General features: G+C 47.8%; 6 protein-coding genes across 6 annotated transcripts; 3 read left to right on the forward strand and 3 right to left on the reverse strand.

The window, feature by feature from the left end:
- Nucleotides 1-66: 66 nt before the first annotated feature.
- Nucleotides 67-2,254, forward strand: F4822DRAFT_143221 (FAD binding domain-containing protein). The gene is made up of 2 exons (XM_051452882.1): nucleotides 67-1,851; nucleotides 1,901-2,254. The coding sequence occupies exons 1-2, from the start codon at nucleotides 387-389 to the stop codon at nucleotides 2,155-2,157; spliced, it is 1,722 nt and encodes a 573-aa protein (XP_051318625.1). The 5' UTR covers nucleotides 67-386; the 3' UTR covers nucleotides 2,158-2,254.
- A 453-nt stretch (nucleotides 2,255-2,707) lies between these two features.
- F4822DRAFT_392399 (uncharacterized protein) lies at nucleotides 2,708-7,343 on the forward strand. Its single transcript, XM_051457201.1, has one exon. It carries the CDS (start codon nucleotides 3,301-3,303, stop codon nucleotides 7,165-7,167), a length of 3,867 nt encoding a protein of 1,288 aa, XP_051318626.1. The 5' UTR covers nucleotides 2,708-3,300; the 3' UTR covers nucleotides 7,168-7,343.
- A 50-nt stretch (nucleotides 7,344-7,393) lies between these two features.
- On the reverse strand, nucleotides 7,394-9,510 carry F4822DRAFT_143290 (MFS general substrate transporter). Its single transcript, XM_051452884.1, has 2 exons — nucleotides 7,613-9,510; nucleotides 7,394-7,559 (listed from the first exon to the last, which is right to left on the reverse strand). The coding sequence occupies exon 1, from the start codon at nucleotides 9,390-9,392 to the stop codon at nucleotides 7,743-7,745; it is 1,650 nt and encodes a 549-aa protein (XP_051318627.1). The 5' UTR covers nucleotides 9,393-9,510; the 3' UTR covers nucleotides 7,394-7,559; nucleotides 7,613-7,742.
- A 2,359-nt stretch (nucleotides 9,511-11,869) lies between these two features.
- F4822DRAFT_426058 (putative citrate synthase) lies at nucleotides 11,870-13,450 on the reverse strand (the record flags this gene model as incomplete). The annotated part of the gene is made up of 5 exons (XM_051460470.1): nucleotides 11,870-11,928; nucleotides 12,004-12,086; nucleotides 12,169-12,906; nucleotides 12,971-13,168; nucleotides 13,239-13,450. 5 exons carry the CDS (start codon nucleotides 13,448-13,450, stop codon nucleotides 11,870-11,872), a joined length of 1,290 nt encoding a protein of 429 aa, XP_051318628.1.
- Nucleotides 13,451-13,707: 257 nt separating this feature from the next.
- F4822DRAFT_143346 (uncharacterized protein) lies at nucleotides 13,708-15,239 on the forward strand. The gene is made up of 3 exons (XM_051452885.1): nucleotides 13,708-14,219; nucleotides 14,277-14,724; nucleotides 14,811-15,239. The coding sequence occupies exons 1-3, from the start codon at nucleotides 13,964-13,966 to the stop codon at nucleotides 14,983-14,985; spliced, it is 879 nt and encodes a 292-aa protein (XP_051318629.1). The 5' UTR covers nucleotides 13,708-13,963; the 3' UTR covers nucleotides 14,986-15,239.
- Nucleotides 15,240-17,679: 2,440 nt separating this feature from the next.
- Nucleotides 17,680-18,969, reverse strand: F4822DRAFT_143406 (uncharacterized protein). Its single transcript, XM_051452886.1, has 3 exons — nucleotides 18,940-18,969; nucleotides 18,438-18,866; nucleotides 17,680-18,378 (listed from the first exon to the last, which is right to left on the reverse strand). The coding sequence occupies exons 2-3, from the start codon at nucleotides 18,602-18,604 to the stop codon at nucleotides 17,829-17,831; spliced, it is 717 nt and encodes a 238-aa protein (XP_051318630.1). The 5' UTR covers nucleotides 18,605-18,866; nucleotides 18,940-18,969; the 3' UTR covers nucleotides 17,680-17,828.
- Nucleotides 18,970-20,687: the final 1,718 nt, after the last annotated feature.

Consider the following 20,687-nt stretch of genomic DNA (forward strand, 5'->3'; position numbering starts at 1 on the left):
ACCTTTTTCTATCCGATTACACGTCAAAGTCTTTAACGGTATCGAGCTGAAGGACAACTCCCCATACTCCATATTCAGTGTGCCTGTCGGAGAATTTGTTTCAATTGTTTCTTAGCAATGCCTCGTACGAGCAATCATATTACCGAAATTGTCTTAGTGACCTTTATTTCGAGAGCGAAAATGAAGACCGATATGAAATTTTTGTGTTTTGGGCGAAGATTCGAAAAGAATCTGGATTCACTTCCTCTAGGTTACCATGAATTACCAAAAGGGTAGGTGATTTAAGGGAATTCCGGAGATGACATGTCATCTAGAATGTCACCCCGCGTTTTCTTCCCATCCTCATCATACTCATCATTCGCCGCAACATCAATCACTTTGGAACTATGCGGGACGGTGCCAACTACATTGATGTGCTCGTTGTCGGAGCCGGCCCAGTGGGTCTCATCACGGCGTTCCAGCTTGCCAAATTCGGTGGCATATCTGTTCGCATCGTCGAGAAACATGTCAAATCAACGCAAGACGCCTATGGTCGCGCTATTACGCTCTTCCCACGAACAATCGAAATGCTTGACCAATTAGGTCTTGCTGATGAGCTACTGCAAAGTTGCTTTGCCTGTCGTGATACAGTGACGTACAATTCCGACGGCCAAGAAGTCGAAGGTCGGGGATGGAGTTTTATGAAACACATGGGTGACACAACATTTAATTTCGCCCTTGTTCTAAGGCAGAAGTTCCAAGAAGAGATCTTCCGGAACGCAATGGAGAAATATGGCGTACGAGTGGAAACCCCAGTCGAGCTAACAACAGCTTCAGTGGTTCCTAGTGACCTGGATATGGACTATCGCATAACAGCAGTTCTTCTCCATCACAATGATGGGGTATACGAGACAGTGAGATGTAAGCACTTAATAGGCTGTGATGGAGGTCATTCATCTGTTCGAAGTATATTCAATATCCCATTTGAAGGCTCTGCTAGTGAGGACAGATGGGTGAGAATAGATGGTCAGGTCAAGACAAATGTTCCGAAGCCTCGTTCTTATTGTTCAATCGAGTCTCCAACACACGGAAACGTGCTTTGGGCTCCCTTAGACCGTGGGGCGACAAGGATCGGATTTGCTTTTACTGACAATCGAGCCGAGAAATACGCCAAATTTGATGAAACAGCTGCTGTCGAGGAGGCTATAGCTGCTGTTAAGCCTTTCGATGTTGAGTTTGAATCCGTCGACTGGTGGACAATCTACACTGTCGGACAGCGAATAGCCAAAAATTTCTCTGTCAAGGACTGCATCTTTCTTGCTGGAGATGCCTGCCATACACACTCGTCAGGTGCAGCACAAGGAATGAACACAGGTATTCATGATGCAGTAAATCTCGCTTGGAAGTTGTACCTCACGCTGCGCGGAGTAACGGTCCTAGACCTCTTGCAAACGTATCAAGCAGAACGGCTTCCAAACGTACAGCGACTCATACAGTATGACAAGGACATCAGTCGGCTCATGACAAATCGTCTACCGGAGAACTGGGAGGGTGACCCAGATACCGATGTCAACGTGATCTTAGGGCGGCTCTTCAAAGAAGCAGGGGTTTTTACCAGCGGACTCGGTATCTCTTATGAGATGCAGAAAGATGACCACCTAAATGTACAAGGTTCTTTCCATGGCTCGCAGCCTCAAGTCAAGCCGGGGAAGAGAGGACCGGATGTCACATTGTTACGCCCAGGGACGTTCGAACCTACGAGACTTATTCGCGAGCTTTCTAACCTGGCCTGCTTCTATATACTTATCTTTGCTGCTGAGCGTCTACCTCCTATACCCAAAGAGATACACGATTGCGAACTTGAAGACGGTCGTATGTATCTCGATATATGGTTTATGAGTCTTAATTAACAAGGAGGTAGGTTACCGGAAATTTATTACAATTCTTCCCAGACGTGGGTCTTCGCCGTACGAATTACTTGGAGGCAAACCTCCCCTTGGGCATGCATATTTCGATACAGAAGACCAACATGCATACCGACAGTACGGAATTAGCCCGAAGCAGGGTGCCGTCGTGATCCTGAGGCCGGATGGCTGGATTGGGACAATGGTAGTGCTGGGAAAGGAGAGTATTGAGGAGGTTGAGGAATATTTCAGGCCATTTGATTTCGATGAGTGATACAACAGCCACATTTCGCCCACCAGCCCAATCTAGCAAAAATCAGGCGCTCTTCTTGGAGTGAGATTGCTAAAACGAGATTGTAGAAGTATCGAATCTCTCAACTAGAAGGGGGCATTTAACAATTTCATCATTTCTCGTTGTTACAAAATAAGCCGTTCAGTGTGTTATCTGTTTCCTACGCTTCGGCATCGATGCACAGGTGCCTAGGTATCTCTGGTGGGCATCCCGCTGAGATAACATATAAAACTAACATGGAATCCTGTTTTCACGGCATTGCGAGGGGCTCTGCTGCGGGGCGAATCGACTTCGACTTCGACATTCGCTATTCGGCAGTTTCAGTCAGGCTCTAAAAACCCAAGGCTACACAGGATTGGTTCCGAAAAGGTTGTTCAGCTGCGCCGGGACCGATCTACTAACCCCATTCTACAATGATAATAGGCATATTAAATATTCTGACGATGCTATACGGTAGATATCAGTGCTCATAACAACAGAGCGACCCAGTCATAATAGAAACTCTTCAATATCCATGCAACTTGCGATTGAACTACCTTACTTGTAGTTCGAATTACATATATTATTGTTATCTCAAGAGATTACTGTTACAGACCGGTTCGACTGGCTTACCTGACAATTCATTTTCCCCTACTTTACGATTCCGAACGCAAATGAGATTAGAGATGCCCGGATTTGATTTGCCAAATAATTTGCGAAATCATATTTCGGCCCAAATATTTTCATCGCGAGAGGTTGAAGATTATGATTCGATATTTACAGTCGCATTCTGACATCTTAAGAGCCTCGTGACAACCCCTCAAGAAATTGTAATGCGGAGCTGAGCTGGCGCGGCTTGGGTTACTTGACGAGAGAACACCAATATCCTCTATGAACAATGCTATCATGAACTGTAGCAATGATATCAGTTTGCTGATCTCACTGCCCGACGGCAAGATCAGGCATAGAAGATGAACATAATATGGGTGATAGACCTATTTCATCAGGTTGAGGTAATTTAGTATATAATCATCTTATTACTTTCTCAAATTAATTGTTTAACTCCCCTAGTCATTACCCCTATTTCGCCCTTCCTAATCCTAACAGTTGTTATCGTAGCTCTTAGCGGGTCTTTTACAGAGCACAATGGGGATCGCCTGTAATGATACAATACTATCGCAGCCTGCCCTCGGGCGGGACGTGCAGCTCGGTATGCTGTACGACGTACGCACCTCGCAATTCTTCGGCGGTATCTCACTTTGGGATAACGACGTCGTCAACGCGAACGAAAAAGTCGGCGAGGAAAAAGTTCAAAATGCAGAATTTAGCTTCTCTTACTCTCTTGAAGAAGCGCGCAGAAATAGTTCTCTTGATATCGAGGCGTCGCTGGGTCTTGATCTTAAGCTCCTGCATGCTACGGGCTCGGCTAAGTATCTGAATGATAAGAAGTCGAGTGCGCATGAGGCGCGCGTTGATGTGTCGTGCACTGTTGTGCGCCGCACGAGGCGGATTCCGCAGGAGGTTCTGGCGTCTATGAAGTATGGGAAATATCTTGATGATCCTCGTTACACGCACTTTGTTGCCGAGGTGGTTGAGGGCGGAAGCGGTACCCTCAGTTTCGTCCAGTCTTGTTCATCAGATGAAGAGGCTAGAAAAATCACCGGCGAACTGAAAGTGAGCATTGAGAAGATACCGGTCCAAGGCAGCGCCAAGTTGGAGTTTTCGAAGAAAGATGAATCCATATTTGATAACGTCAGGATATCGTACAGCGGCGCAATGGCTGAGAATGTTACCAACCTTGAGGATGCCCGTCGTGTTGCTGGGGAAATGCCGACGAAGTTGGCGAAGCAGCTGAACACATTCCATTATACTCTTCTGCCACTTACGGTGCTCGATAGCAAGGCAAGCCGCCTAATCCGGATTCTTGACACTGGTTTGGTTGCCAAGACGGCTGCTGCACTTAAGGCTGGCACCATTTCAGGCCTCAACTTGAAGGATTTGGCGGATCAAGAAGTTTTTCAATATCAATTCCCCGCGATAAAACGTCAGATCTCCAACCTCCAGATGGCGTTTTCCGGAGCTGAGACCGAATTTACGAAGGAAGCGCGCCGCCTCCTACCCGAGCTGCGGGACGGCACGATGGATGAGAAAGCTAAGATCGCTGAACTCCAATCGGCTGTCGCACTATTCGAGCAGCGCACTGAATTTGTTAATCAATTCATCAAAAGAAAACATACCGAGGCTAGTGTTCTTCGCACAACAGTAGCCACGCTGCTAGCTGATGACTTCGAGAGTCATCTTGGTGGACTTAGGTCGCAATCACTAATTGATGGTGGTGCGCCAAAATTGCTGCTATCGTTTGGAGGCCCCTCAATCTGGCGTGTTAAACACCCGCTCCAAGAGAAGATCGAGGCTGGACCTGGACCTTCTGGATATGATTATGATACTTCTGGGGGTGATGATGATGGTGAAAATGATGACGACGATGACGAGGAAGAAGACGAAGAGTGGTTTGAAGACCAACAGACTGTCGCTAGTGTACAAAATTCTTGCGCGGCCCTACGCCAGCAGCGCTTACTATCGGCTCCGGGCGTCGATGTTGCTTTCGGAGTAGCGAGTATTGACAAAGCATATCGCCCAGGGAAATCGAAGAAAACTAAGACTAGCATTGGGGATATCGTGCTGCAGAACCAGGGGAAACTGGTTATTGTTACCGGAATGTTACCTAAGCCACCCACGGCCCCGAAGTTGAAGGCTGATGGTCAGACGATTACTGTGACTTGGTTTGAAGAGCGCGAGAAGCTCGAGCAGCTAGTTATACCGACGACAGGTTACATCATTAAATACTGTCGTCGACTTAACCCCCAAAAGGATGGTGCATTCCCTAAGGCAACCGAGAATGAACCCGTCACTGAAATTAATTGCGCTGCTGCCGATACGGAGATTGTATTGACCTCACTGTCGGACGATTGCGATTACGAAGTAGCGATGTGCGTTCAAACAACTGTCGGATTATCAGAATGGAGCAGTCCTGTTATAACACGCACAGCCAAGCTGCCATCGGTTGTTTCTCAAATGATCGATTTCTTTCACGAGCGAAGAGAACAGCTCACGAGAGGGCGCACTCAAAGAAACTTGAAGCCGGGTGACCTACCAAAATACAAACCGTGGGAATTACACGCTCCGAATAACGGCGGGAAGAAGACGCTATTCCTTGGCCTTAGTGAAGTAAGCCGCTGTCTTAGCACGAATCAACGTTTCTTGAATGAAATTGCTGTTCGTATCGTTGATGTTGCTGCCGAATTCAATCCCAGACTTAGGCCGGCGCCTATTGAAGACGAGAAAAATACTATAGTAGTTGTATTTGCGGGTACCAGCGGCCATGGGAAGAGTACCCAGATCAATGCCTTCATTTCGTACCTTCTTGGTGGCGAAGTCGATGATCCCGCACGTATTCTGGTCATTGATGATCGTGGTGCTAAACAATCCGAGTCGGTAACGCAACTTGTTACTTGCTTCCGCATCCGACCACTTTCCCCTCTATTCCGGGGCAAGACGCTACTAATCGTCGACACGCCTGGTTATGGAGATTCTCGTGGCGTCGAACGCGACGCTTTCGTCACAGCAGCTATGTCCGAGTTTTTCAAGATGGTCAATCACGTTAACGCAATTATCTTCACCTGTCGCGCCAACGAGGTGCGCACCACGCTCCTCAGCCCCGTATCAACATACGTCTTCTCACTATTCGCGAAAGACGTCCGCAGCTGTTTGCGCACCATTTACACATTCAGCGACGCCGGATCCCCACTCGCCCAAGGCGCTCTAAAGAAACTCAGATGGCCAGTCGAGAACGGCGAGATATCCGTAAACAACAGTGCATTTACCGTCGAATTAAGCGGCAGCGAACACGACGTCGTGATTCGCGAAGGTTGGCTTCAGTCCGTTAGGGGCCAATTCCAATTGATGCGGATGCTTCTGAACATGCCGTTTATACCGACGAAGAATAGCGCTTCCGTGACACAGAATCGGATCCGGCTGGAACAGAAATGCGAACTTGCTGAGAAGAAGATTTTGAAGACGGCGAATGATGCGCAGAATCTTATTGCGAGTTTAGGAGCTCTTGCTAATGCTGTTGGCGCTGCGCCGGGTGAGAAGATTGAAGTTATTGAGGATAGGGCGGTGCAGAAGCCTGTGGAGGATGGCAATGCGACGACGTTGTGCCTCAACTGTAACTTTACGTGCCATGAGATCTGCGCGTATGGTGATGACGATGACAAGAGTCGTTGCGCGGCTATGAATAATGGCAGGTGTACTATGTGCAAAGGCCATTGTCTGTGGGGTCAGCATAAGAACGCGCGATATATCATTACCACCGAGAAGCATTCGGAGTGGATGGTGCCTCTGGATTTGATAAAGCGCTGGAATAACAATAACAACTCGCTTGAGGGTGCCCTGCTCGATGCCATGGATAGATATCTCCAGCTACAAGAGAGCCTGCGAAATGATATTCTCGAGTTGGCTCGGTTGAGCGAGGAACTTACGAGCTCGGCTTTACTACACGATCCGACCGGTCTTATCGGATATATGGAAACGCTGATCCAAACTGCGCGCGCACAGGGCGCTCCATCAGCACAGCTCATTCAATTGGCCACGGCCAAGAACACGTTGATCTTGGTGCGCGAAGTAAAGGGCAAGGGTGAGGGCGCGACGCGGGACTCTAGGATCCTCCTTGACGTGATCGGTGCTGTGCGGCGGGAGATGGAACGACGGATGAAGCTTTCGCCCAAGGAGCGCGCGAGAGAAGAAGAGAAATCATGCAATATGTATAATATTCTCCGTGAAGCATTACCCCTTGAGATTAGGGATAAGGCACCGACGCCTCTTAGGAAGGGAAACTCGTCTTCGCGAGGCGCACTGTACCCGGAGAACTTGCAGGCAGTTGTTAAGTTGGTAGAGGTTGTGTTGAAGGATGGTGGTGTTGTGGCTGCGCTAGCTGCTTCGGCCGAGAAGTAAGATGGAAAATGGATTAACTGTCACCCGAGTATTTCCAAAGCTACCAAGGTTGTTATATCGTGGCGAGTTTGATACCTCTATAGTTACAAGACAAATGAACATCAAAGAACTATAAACTTCGTAGGAAATGTTAAGACTAGAATGTGGCGACTTGTAGAGCTACGATTCCGTGATGATGGAAAAGGTTAAACGGATCTCCCGTTCCTACCAAGGTAGTAGGCATCCCGCCGGTTAGAATGCAAAGCTACCTCTTGGATCCCGCTCTGAGGCTATTCAATGCACGGTGAGGTCGTACAAACTAGATAATGGAACGTTTATGATGATACTAGGTTGATTTCTTTACGTTATAATAGTACTCAGCATTAGAGAACACGGCAGCAAGGAGATCTAGCCTGAATATATTGGTTAGCATGAAAAAGTAAAGAGATGGGGGTTGTATAGATACTCAGATCGATGGCGATAATGCAACAGAACAAGTCAAAGAGCTTGATTTGGGGATGAACTCAGGCTTGATTAGCAAATCACTCTTAGATGTCTATATATCCAGTCTATCCCAATCCTATACCCCTATTATATCAGGCATTCTCGCCCTCCTTCTCCCGTAACTCTTTACGCCACCGCATCCCATTCTTGATGACGAAGTACAAGCAAGGCGACAGCAATACGTACAGTACAGCGATGATAGAGTACGCTTTACCCGGATTGACAGCTCGTATAAGGGGATCGATAGCCGCAGCCATAGCAGCCCCGAGCAGGAACTTGATAATATTATTTGCCGCACTAGCAGCGCCTGTCTTCCCCGGTCGGACGTCCGCGATCAATGCGCTGAAGACACTAGTCGTACTAACAAGTCCCAATCCTAACAAGAACACTAGAACACACACAACACCCACCGAGACCTGATGCTCAAGAGCCCATCCCCAAGCCGTGATGATCACCATACTCAGTACTAGTGGGATTATAGCGACTTCGATCCTGGCCCTCTCAATTGGGAAATCCGCCAAGTCCATCTGTCGATTACGATCAACTTGTAACCCGAGCTTGCGCGCATGTCGGCGGTAATTCCAGTTCATGCCCTTACCGACAAGTGCGACGGAGAATATGGATCCGACAGCCATGGGCAAGTATATCAGGCCGACCTTGAAGCCATCGAAACCGTAGATCTGGGCGAAGAGGGTGGGCACCGCGGTCGCTACGGCGTACACACCTGCGTACACGAACCCGCCGTACATGAAGAGGAGGCTTAATTCCTTTTCGCAGAGCAGGGAGAGGGAGGTTAGGAATTTGGACCACGCAAAATTGACCTTAGGGGTTTCGGTTGGGGCGGGTGCGGGAGTAGGAGTTGGAGTGTTGCTTTCTGCGTCGGATGAATCTCGCTCTTTCTTTTGCAGGCGTCGGTTTCGGATTAGTTGCAGCACGGTCTGGTTTCGCTTTCGGGGTAGGATGGAGCCGTCGCCGACGACCTTGCGACATGTCTCTGGGAAGAAGAATACTAGAATCAGGAGGTTTCCTGCAGCGCATGCAGCGAGGAACCAGAAGATGCTCCGCCAGCCAAGATACTCAGCGATAGCGCCACCGATAACAGGACCCAGGCTAGGTCCTAGTGTGACCGGGACGGCGATGAAGGCTGTGTACTGACCCCGCTCTGCGCTGGTCGCGATGTCTGCTACGACACCTTGACATAGAGCTTGAGTGGCTGAGATTGTTGCTGACTGGAAACAGCGCAGACCCAGAAGACTTCCATAACTATCCGACTTTGCCAGACCCACGTTGGCGACAATGTAGAGAATGAAACATGCAAGGTAGGCCGGACGTCGCCCCGCAGTATCAGCGAAACCACCGATGAAAATGGGCGTTACTCCTTGCAAGATCATATAGCTGGTAACAGTCAGATTAATGCGGGTAGTTGAGACATGCAAGTCGGCGGCTGCGATGTTGAGTGCTGGTAAGTAGATCTGGGCCGTCCATGAAGCGAATAAAGCGCTGAAAGCAGCACTCAAAACTATCAACCGCTTCTGCCAGGGTTTGTATACCGTAAATCGGGGCGGTATAGCTTCAACTGGCGCGGTTTCGGGTGATTCCTTGTGCTCCTCATCGTCAGAAATCACCGTGATGATGGTTTCGCCGCTTATTTCGCTAGGTCTTTTAATCTCAACCGGCGGGTCGATAGGCATCAAGACCGATACATCCTTCTCGACAACGATGGTATCCTTTTTCTCCTCCATGATTTACTTTTGTTTCGGTGGTAGGATATCCGAGGCCGAGGCTTACGTGAAAATCACGTCAAGGGGGAGCTGAGCAGCGATCGAAGCTGGGAAGATTTCGCCTGTAGAGGTAGCTAATAACGGTTCTGACGCCCTGTTTAACATCTTGTAAGAATATGCTCGACGTACTTCGTTTAGTACGTCATAAGCAATTTGCAGCGATATTAGCTCGTTGAGCGAAGGGCGGTTTTCGGTAGTCTACCGGATGTCTGTGATATCGCGCCGAATACTTGTCGGCCCTTCGGACGGATCGACCTCCAGCCTAGATTGTGGCTCGTGGGTACACTTCTTCCTCTTCATCTCGCCTGTAGATGTCTTGGCACCTCTTGACAGGCCTCGATGGTCTTGACAGTCAGCATATATGGGGTTATGCCCAGACATATGCTGACAGGAAAAGACGAGTCTAGGCCCTAGCTTAAGCTAGTAACAAGGGGGGGGTGTTTAGGGGGGCGACCAAGTACAGAAGGGTCTTCTCGGCGGCAGATTCGGGATCAGTGTAGCGTGGTCGTGATCCTGGATTCAAGAGTTATGTTAACTTGATGCTACTCTACGTGTCAACTTACAAGTACGTACCAGCTGGCCAGCCCTACATAGCCCTTCGACAAAATACAAAGCTAGCCCATCGGCCACCTTGCTTACCCGTCTGTGTTACCCTTGGCCATTCTGTATCATCGACGATGGATCTCTCTACACATCTTCACCCTAGGCATAGTCTGGACTGTGGTCTGATGTTGAGGATAATCTCGTAAAGAGATCTTCGAAGTGTCAACCCTAGTTTGCCTCTCATTTACCCTACTACGTCGCGAAACCAGCATACCTTGACGGCTATTGACAAAAACGACCGAGCGAGCGGTCCCCGACGATCATTTCGAGGAATAGAGGAAGGTAGGATCGTCATTCAGACCGATTCGGCCTTTTGAGACATACATCTAGATACGATGAAACCATCTTGTGGTGGAGTAAGAGCGGAATACAGATCGTGTGCGAGTGACCAAGACCGTGGACAGCAAAATTCTGGATTGAAGGAATGCGGGAATGGGGGAAATTAGAGAAAGCGGTTAGAAAAGCTGCAAAAAAGATTATGGATGAATAATAATCAGATCAGATAGGTTTCGTTCGCTGGGCGCTCATCTATGGTTTGTGTTGGGTTGGAGCGCGTATGCGACTTTGTCAAATCTGCATAGACGACACAATACACAACACTGTATACAACCTGCAGTATAAATTCGGCCGGGGATAATGGTAACCGGCAATACGACGTTGATGGTTACAGGGTCTTAGATCGAATCGGAACTTGGCCCGCATAACGGATCTACCCTAATAACAGCCCTACACAGTATAAGCGCTGAAGATCTGTTAAGAGGCTACTTTTAGCTACACACCCCTGAGTATAATATTATGAAATATTATGATGCTACGATGCAAGACCAGAATAAAAGCCACACCTAGGTCTGGAGTACCGGGGCCAACCCCCAATTTCTTTTTATTTTTTTCTTTTCCCTCGCGGGACACCACCTACACCACCTACACCACACACACTACATAGTACACTACACCGGCTGAACGGGACGATGTCACATTTAATACCGATCCTGCAATCCCGCCAACTGCACTATGATAAGGTATTAAATTAGGATAAATAAACCACCGTAGCATCGGCAATAACTCGCTTCCAATAACATCTCATCTTTAGATTACCGACGCGGTCTGGTTGGACGCCTTGTTAAGGCACACGCCTCCCCCTTTTTCTCTAAGCACCCCTTTTATACCCCTGGAATTATTGCTTTTTGAACCAATTTTCTGCACAACATGGTGCCGATTAAATTCTCGCACCAATCGAGTATTATCGCGATGAAGGCGAGCTGACGAGGCGTTGGAGATTTACGCTATCGGATGCTAGCAAGGTGTCGGATCATCGGATGTGAGAATGGGATGCGAGATGAGATTTTCCTTCAGGTCGTCCATGATCAGCAAGAGCCGCGTGGGTGATCTCTAAGGCCCCAACTTCACGTTTTGAATGGTTCTGCTAGATGGTGGCGCTGAAAATTTTCTAACTAGAAGCTCGACTAAGATTGTGGCGTGCTTAGACTCGATGACTTGCCTCTTTAGTTGAGCAGTCATCACTTTAAAGGAAGGTCTACAGAGTGTCTACTTTGAAAGGTATGCATTAATTCTTGCTTATAGGAATGTAAGGTCTCATTGTAATAGCCTATGCTGAAGATACGTATGATAAACTACATCGACATTATTGATGTACATAGATTGGTTCGCGAAGTATTACTATCCGTCTATTTACACTTAATCCACTGTACCAGGCTTTAGGCCGGAGCTATGCTCTTCAGCCTCCAAGCCGCAAGAAATAGAACACCGATTCAATTTTTATTGCGATATTATATGCCGTCTCGTTAATACTATAAAACCTGCTGGGAACCCTGTCCCTAATTTGCTAGGGGAGCCACGTATTTCTGCTGGGGTCGCCAAAGCTTCACCGGTTGCGCTACCGAGTCGGTTAGTGACGAGCCTCAGACGTGGGGTTTTCCGGGGATAGACGAAAATGTGGGGGTTTACTTACTCAAACTCTCTCGCCAATGTGCTAACGCACCCGGTGTTCTTGAGAGGATTGTTATAGCAATGATCATATCCGTGTCGAAGCCCCTAAATAGGCAGGAGAAGTTAGTATCTGTATATTCTAACGATAGAGACGGAACCGTATGTTGCATCACTAAATCGCACTTACATAGCCGTGTAGAGGAAACAGCCCATGAGATCGGCGTTGGCCTTCAAGCCCCTCTCGATGAAGTAGGCATCCTGGTTTGCGTACCGGTCGATGGCCATGGCGACGCGTAAGAGTGGGTTGGCATCGACGGCTTCCCGATGTTCTTTTAGTAACTCCTCGATGAGAGATACGCGGGGATCCCGAGTCTTGTAGACGCGGTGGCCGTAGCCGAATAACCGACCTCCTCTAGTCTTGATGCGCTCGATGAAGGGGGGTACGCGCTCCGGCGAGCCGATCTGCCGGAATGCTTCGTATGCTAGGTCGATGGCGCCGCCGTGTAAGGGTCCGTATCCGCAGATGATGCCCGCTGTTACGGCCGATACCGGGTCGATGAGGGTAGAACCGACATGGAGCACGGCTGCTGTTGAGTTGGTCATCTCATGATCTGCGTATAATATCCATAGCTTGGCCAGGCACTTCTCAACTTGTGGATCTGTAATACCCATCATCAAAAGAAGGTTGCCGAGTAGCGATCGGTTAGCATCGGGTGCGTTCCATTGCTTTTCGTTCTTATGGCAGTAGATAAGCGAGATTGTGGTAGCGAGGTAGGCGATCGTCCGGGCCAGAGCTTCATCTGCGACGTCGAGGTGTCCGTGGAACATGGCACTCTGCTGATGACGCGTCTTGCAGATCACACTGTCGTTGGCAGCAAATGCACTCATACCGGCGAGGATCATAGGGAAGGTCTCGGCATCACGCCTATGTTTATTGTTAGTGATACCCCGAAGTGTATTATTCAACGGATAGAAAGAAATGGGCTTACGGAAACGACGTGATTACATCCTTGACACTCTGGGGAGGGTTCATGGCTCTACTCATTACCTCTCGGACGTGGTCTTTCTGTTGTTGGGTGGGAATATTTCCCCAGATGATAAGGTGCATGATATCTTCGTAGACATATTGGTGAAATAAGCTCTCGATAGGAAAGTCTCGGTATCGAATAGTACCACGCAGACCGTCACTGTTTATGAAGGTTATTAGTACTCTTTGGTGAAGATAAGTATATACATGCTTATAAAATATTGACTTACATGTGTGTGATGCTTGACTCCATGCATGCAGTATGTTGGAAGCCATTGTCGAGGATATGCAGAGGAGGAGCAGCCTTCAGGGCGGCCAAGTCCGCCTTGCTATCTGGCGCACCAATACGACCAATATCCGCAGCGCGGATATAGTTTCCTTCAATTGGGATTGTATAAGACTTTCCCGTGCGGGAGTCTGTGACTTGTAGATGGTGCTCCATTGTTTGTTAGGTTATTAGGTGAAGGATGGGAATGGTTCGGTTATGCGGAGACGGAGAAGGGGGAGAGCGAAAACGAATACTTGAACGGACGACAGAACCTCAGAACAAAATCGCATTTCAAATATTCATTCTATAAACTATAAGAGAAGATGTTTTTTCTATTTTATTTGCACAGCCCTTCTCGCTACAATAGGTGTTCTGTGTCTCCAAGGCTGGACTGTGGAATCCCTGAATCCCGCAATCCATTAATCCGCGCTTCCCCAGATCCCCGGATCCTGAAATCCGCAAATCCCATTACTCACTGACGATGGTCTGATAGTAGCTTCCGAAAACTTATGTTGCAAGATAATTTACACGTCGAAGTGTCTAGATGAGAGAGCTTTGAAAATGTTATATATTTCATACTGAGTCTGACCTGACTGTTGAATCTGACTCTTGAGTATCGCGCTTGTGTAGCATAGAATTGTATTACTATCATTTAAACTATTTCTCTCGTTGAACTTTCCAGACACTATGGCTGCTGCTGCCGTTGCCTCTACCACTGGCCTTATGGGCATGTGGAATGGTACTAAAGATGGTAAAGTTGATGGCTACATCGACTGGGCAAGCGGTTCGACAAACGTGCACGACCCTCTAGAAGTTAAGATCGAAGTTGAGGACATTCGATCCCTAAACCCCCAGCCGAACTATGACAACAATGGATATGGCATCGTCAAGCATAAGTCATCATTGACTCCTGAGCAATTCCTGGCTGGCAACGATCCTGAGGGTCTGTACTTACCTTCTAGTCGTTAAATTTCATCGCTAATTAATTTCCACCGCCTAGGCAAGAAGTACATCGAAGATGTCTACTTCAAGGAGGTCGCTGAGCTGGTGAAGCAGATCACCAGCTCCGATATTGTGGTTCCTTACGTATTTCGCATTCGTCAGAATAGCATGAAGGCTGGCGAATTCGCCGCCAACAAGTTGTCGCACGCTGCTCTTCCCGTTGCGCACGTTGACCGTGACGCAGTGACGGGCGAAGACGGCGTGCGCGAGATCCTCGGCGAGCAAGCTGAGGAGTTGATCAAGCAGGGCAAACGATACGCCCAGGTCAACATCTGGCGCACCATCGACCAACCCATCCAGAAATGGCCTCTGTGCTTCATCAACCACAGCGGTGTTCAGGACTGGGGCTACGACACGCACCTAGCGCGCGTGTTCCCCACCAACGATCCCAGAATAGCCATCCGCGGTGAGAAGCGACACGACAGTGTTGTTAAGTACGACCCAGGGTGAGTTTTATCCAAGAATCCTTCATTTTTCTTTTCGGTATTTTCCCACCGTTATGTAGAAACGGGACTAAAACGTTCGCAAACAGTTACAAGTACCACTACGTCAGCAGGCTCGATTTGGATGAGGCTCTCGTCTTCTCGTCGTTCGATTCGGACGTGACGAAGGTGTGCCCCCACGGAGCATTTTGGGATGACGCGAGTCCGGAAGATGCACCAACGCGACGATCCATTGAGGTTCGCTGCTGGGTTTTCTTTGATTAAAATCTGACGTAGTTAGGCTCGGCGAAAGGGAGTACTATCGAGGCGGTATTGATTCTTGATTGTTGCAGAAAAACAGACGTCTATCATTTCTGAATCAGGCTTATCTGCCTCTCGACTATTTCGAAAATGAATTAGAAGCTGAATAGTTAATACAAATTCCAAATACACTAGTAATATGCAAAAAGGTCAAGTGGGAGTGAGCGGATGCGAGGCACTAATAAACTAGAGGGGGATGATAAGGGGATTTTTAGGCAGAACTCTTAGGGGGCTCCAAGGATAAATTGGCAAGCAGAATCCTTAGGTCAAAACCGGATTTCTAGTGGAGTTGTCACGCTTCAGGCGAGATTACCAGCCGAATGGGTATATTAAACGGCGCGGTGGGACGGGGCCGTAGTGTCGATCCTGTCCGGTATTGTCTTTTGCCTGCCGTTGATCAACACCCTCAACAGTGGACCCTGGCAACGGGGCGTGATGGCGGTGATGCGGAGGAGACACGGCTTGGAATAACATGCCCACCATAATGATATTGTTTCCCCCCCGGCATTTAGCAGTACGAAGATTCATAGGAAGAAATCGGCCAAGCCACTATCGCATCTCCCTATTCCCTAATAGGAGCCCGCATCTTTGGCTTTTTCTTTCCCTTTTTTCTAAATTTTTTTTCTTTTCCTTTCATTCCGTCTGGGCTTCATCGTCTGTAGGGAATCGATCGCCGCGTCCCGTAGTCCACTCATCGCACACCACTTCATCGCGCAGGCATGTTGCTTCTTCCTGCAGATGTCATCATAAAGGCTTGGCGAAGATACTAGATAATGCCAAAGCGCGCGGATGGGTCCCCCGTATTCGTTCTTAGGCATTTAAATCGGTCCGCAGTCCGCTCCTAACGGATGGGGGCCAACGATGCAAAGTCATGCTGACCTGTGACTTTGTTCTAGCCCTTGAGGTCGTCTCGTACGTTCTTTTCTCATTCCCGTCCGGAAGAGCCGGTGGACGGGCGGGCGGGAGCCCAAGGTAGGACAACAAAATTCTTTCGGTTTCGTACCCCGTCACCTTCATGATCGAAAAGAAATTATTCCCTTCGATTTCGATGGAGTGGTTAGAATGGTATACCACCTTACATAAGTAGCAGGTTCGGCCCGTCCCGGTTCCTTAGATTACGTGAGGTGAGATACTGGCTCGATGGCGCATCGTCACGGGGAGGCGTATAGCGTATTTGAAATTCTCCGAGTGAATGTTATACGGCGCTCTAGTAGCTCCGCAGGTGTTTCGGTAGTTGAGTTTCATACATGAGTGGTAAGTGGTAAGCCAAGAGGTTGTTCCCCCCAGGAGTCAGGCTCGTGCTTCCGGGTGCTGCCCTTCCTCGCGGACCGGACTATTATTTAGATTCATGCACGAACACTCTAAGTAGTAAGCGCATCGCCGACAAGCTTTCTTCCCACCCTCAGTGAAATAATATTGCTTTTTGAGAGTAACAGCTGAAAGTGGAAATCGGTGCCGATTTTCTTGGCGTCATGGGAGTGATTGGTTAGGGTAACATACGAAATTCTGGGGGCTGGTTGTGTCTGGATTTAAAAATTTTGAAGATTCTTTGCATTATTAATCATCCGCGTATGCAAGAGAGACGGAGACTCTAGTTGACTGAGGTAATCATCCCGAACAATTCCGAATTTTTAAAGCTGTTAGCGTTTAGAATACTTATGATTCTACCTGTTATCAAACTGTATCACCTCTTAAGCTCAAATGATCTTAGAAATACACTTATGTGCTTTGGTGTTAGCCTTGCTGTAAGTATCTTGAGTTCGCATATGTGGTGCAAGCAATAATTACTTAATATGTCTTAGCAATTGCTAAGCTACCTAAGTACCTAATATATTAAGTAGACACGTACCGTTCAAGAAGCCTATATGAATACTACTTACACTTCAAGTAGATCACATCATATACGAATTCTTATACGGGTTGAAAAATGACGTTGTTACATAAGATTGTAAGATGTTTCGTTACACTTCAAATTACACCTGAAAAGATGAAGCCATATATTTTTCTTCAATTTCCTAATCCGGTAAGTGGGTACGTGGCTGGTGTTAACCCCACGCAACAACCCCGGGGCGCTCCGGGACTTGACATAAGCCCGGATCCTTTTTAATTGGGCAGTCGGGGATCTTGGTATTTCTACACTTCTGCAGTTCAGACGCGTGACGCGTATCTACATCCACGGCGATGGGGTATACTCAAGAAGAAAACAGGGCTAACTCGATTGGTGGAAAAGTAATATAGGCAATAGGAGCAAGGGCCACCTACATCATTATGCTGTTTGCTGTATAATTTGTGCTTCACACATAAACTTGCTTTTTACCCCTTTTTTAATAAAATATTCATAAATAAACCCCTTAAGGGTCCTGGGGCTATATGGACCGGCAGACCCCCTGACGTAGTATTGAACCACCCACCTAGTATACTCTTTTGTTATAAGGAATTGGGCACCGATCTTTACCATATCGCATTCTTGTGTGGTTGCAATGATCGATGGAATTATTCTAGTATGTGATAATCACGACGTTGATCGTGATCTACACCCGCTACCTCACAACCGAGATGTAGCGCGCCGCTTTGGTTCCTTTTGCCATACAACATTGAGAACATTAAGAACATTGAGAAAGGTACCTTAAGTATCCATTCCGAAGCCCGCCAACGACGGATCTTCAAATAACAGGGGTATAACCGGTTTGTGTCCTACAACTCACTCAAAAATCAATCCATCATGTCTTTGGGGGGTGTTCCAGTCTAACTACCAATACAATACAGCAATCTGCGAGTCTAATCCCTCATGTATCAGGCACCAGATATCAATTCGGAGGGGCTAATCCCTGGCTTGCATCATCCATAGGCCCTGCGCCCCAGTCGACTGCCTGCCAATGAATATCTTGTGTGGCCGCCACTGCTGCAGCCGCTAGGCGGGGGTTTCCCAACACAGCGAGCCGGCTGGGGCGCGGTCGACCATTGGAATACCGACGGATCCTGTTGCAGCTCTGTTTGGCTAGATGCGTATCTCGCGCTGAGTTGCGGGTGAAAATCGCCCCGCAAAGGGGACACACACCCTTGGTACTGGCGCCCGACCTCTCCTTTACATGTCTCACGAAGTTGCTTTTGGATGAGAATTCACGCCCATTGCAACCATGGTCCCAACAGCGATGCTTCCCACTCCGATCCATTGACCGGTCTTCGCTGCTCGGGTTCCCTAGGAAATCTGTCATGCCGGTACTCAACTTATCTAGGGCATTTGGATATGGGTCTGTTGACGTTATGTTGCCTGATATATGTTGTATTGATGCCATTGGCACTTCGTCTCCATTTATGCGATTCCGGGTAGTGTCGGTATCGTCGAGCCAAAAGAGACTGCCGAAGACAAGTTAGTTAGATGCTCCTAGACTTTACGTGTAGTAATCATAGCTTGCCTTTTCTGAGATAGCTCATCGAAGATAGCTGAGCCGTCTAATATAGGATCAACAAAACCCGCATATTCTGAAGACGTTGTAGCCGTTGATATGTGATAATCTACCGATTCGGTATGATTATGTAGCTTTCTATTCTTCGAGCTATGTGTATGCTTTTGCCTCATCATCTTGACGTTGTTGAAGAAGTCTGGTAACCACTATCAAGGATGGGCAAGGAGGTAGGTAGTTGCAGTAGAAGAAGTCGAAAGGGGTCTGCAATACTGCCGTCCTTTGTAATAATTGGTTACAAATAATGAGAGGTCTACTTGAGGCGCTTCGTAGCTCGTGGATGGCTTACCCGCCAGTCCGGATATTAAATACTTCTGAGATATTAAATACCCTGAACCATACGTCCGGCTGGAGTCCACCACTAACCGAGAGTAATAACGCCTTATCACGGGAGTTGGTCAATATACCTACCTACCTGGGTATCTGATTCATTGGACTTCGAGGAAGTACATACTTTCGAGCCCCCAGTTGACACGACGCTAAGAACCTGCCGGGCGAGCGAAATAGGAACAGGTCAGAATCGAACGTCTTCTGGTCTGACCTAGGTTTCAGCGAACCTTTGCGAACCCTTGAGGACAGCGTAGCAGATAGCCGAAGCACGAGGCTTTTGCAGCGATTCGAGAATGTCGGGAGCTGGTCTAGAACACAGGTAGCAATTGGATATGCTATGTCGGTCCTTTTTTTTCTTCACAGCTCTGGGCTGCCCCCATGGTTGTCAATACCCGATACGATAAGAAAGCACCGTCCAGCAGTATGGATTTGGAAGGACCCCAGACATGCCTTACTGCGTGTCAGACCTCTGGGAGTTGACATACACCCGCACTCGTGTCAGATCTAGACCCACGCAGCTCCACAACGGATGGGTGTCTCGCATCTATTATCCCCAGGCCGTTTTCTTTTCTGGACGGCTGAGAGTTCTCGGTCTAGCTGCGGTACTACGCTTCGTTGTTGGTTGTAGCTGATAACGTGACTTTCGTTGCAGGGCCGTCGGTTAAAGTCGACCCTTGTGCCTCTCTCGTCGATGGGGCTAGCCAGCAAAGCCACGCAAGACCGTTGAAATTGTAACGGTACGGTCCGTCCTGGACTGAATTTACCTTTTTAACTCGTCTGCTGTGAAGTTCACATAAGCATAGATACAAAAATCAACCCTTCTCTTCCGTATGAGGTAATATGACCCGCTGGTGCGTCCAAGATTGGGTAATACGGTATGAAAATTTGGGGTCGGCTATTAAACGAACGCCACAATATATTAGAAGAACACAGCTAGAAACTTCGTCTTGAAGATTAATCAGCCTATACAATCGGAATGATAAGTCATGCACGCATGCTTTAGTCTTCTCTATTTTTTCTTATTTTTAGACGAGAATTATATCCTCTTCTAATGCTACATTTATATGCTTATCTTCAAACCCATGCTATACTGCTACTCCTAATTATCGACTATAATTCAGCTCAAATTTCGTAATTACTGATTATCTTACAGGTACCTAGGTAGGTATACTATGCTACGAAAATAACGGTACAACGCATTAGATAGAAACATACCTGGACTATTTCGATACATCATGGGAGTTAACGTCGTTAAATTTCGTTTTTATATTTCAGCTAAGTATAATGTAAATGGACGTTCCCAAAGGAGCCATGATCAAGATACAACTAAGGTTCGGGGTTGGGTTTGTAACACAGCGTGGCCATCCTGCAGCCAAAGGCGCCTATATCACAGTCCTGACATCACAGCACCCGCTGTGGCTGGCCACGAGCGAGTCATGGGGCACACAGCATTGCAGCTGCATAATGGGTACCCTGGAGCACCCAGAGTAAGAATGGGCACACCCGAGAAAAATTTCTGTCGTAAATTTCGCTTACAATTTCGGAAAGCGAGGGCTCCGGACTAAGAGAGGAACCTATATGAAAGAAGCTTTTCTAATTATATGCCGTATATCTACGAGTCTAATACCACGGCCCCCAATTCAATCAATCAAAATTGCGCCTATAAAACCAAAACTCCTATAGTGGTCCATTGCAACCTTAACACCAGGCTCCGAGTTATATACTGCTTTCGACAATCGCTTACGAGATCTCGTACTTGTTGTTCCAACCTTCCAGAACCTTGGCAATGCGAGGGGACCGTGTCATTTGGTGCACATACTCGAAATAATCCCTCGTCAGTTGGAAGGGTCTGGCCGTTAGGTTGGGGATGTA

Source organism: Hypoxylon trugodes (assembly GCF_022578975.1).
Source record: "Hypoxylon trugodes strain CBS 135444 unplaced genomic scaffold F4822scaffold_2, whole genome shotgun sequence".
In the NCBI taxonomy this organism is placed as follows: Eukaryota; Fungi; Ascomycota; class Sordariomycetes; order Xylariales; family Hypoxylaceae; genus Hypoxylon; species Hypoxylon trugodes.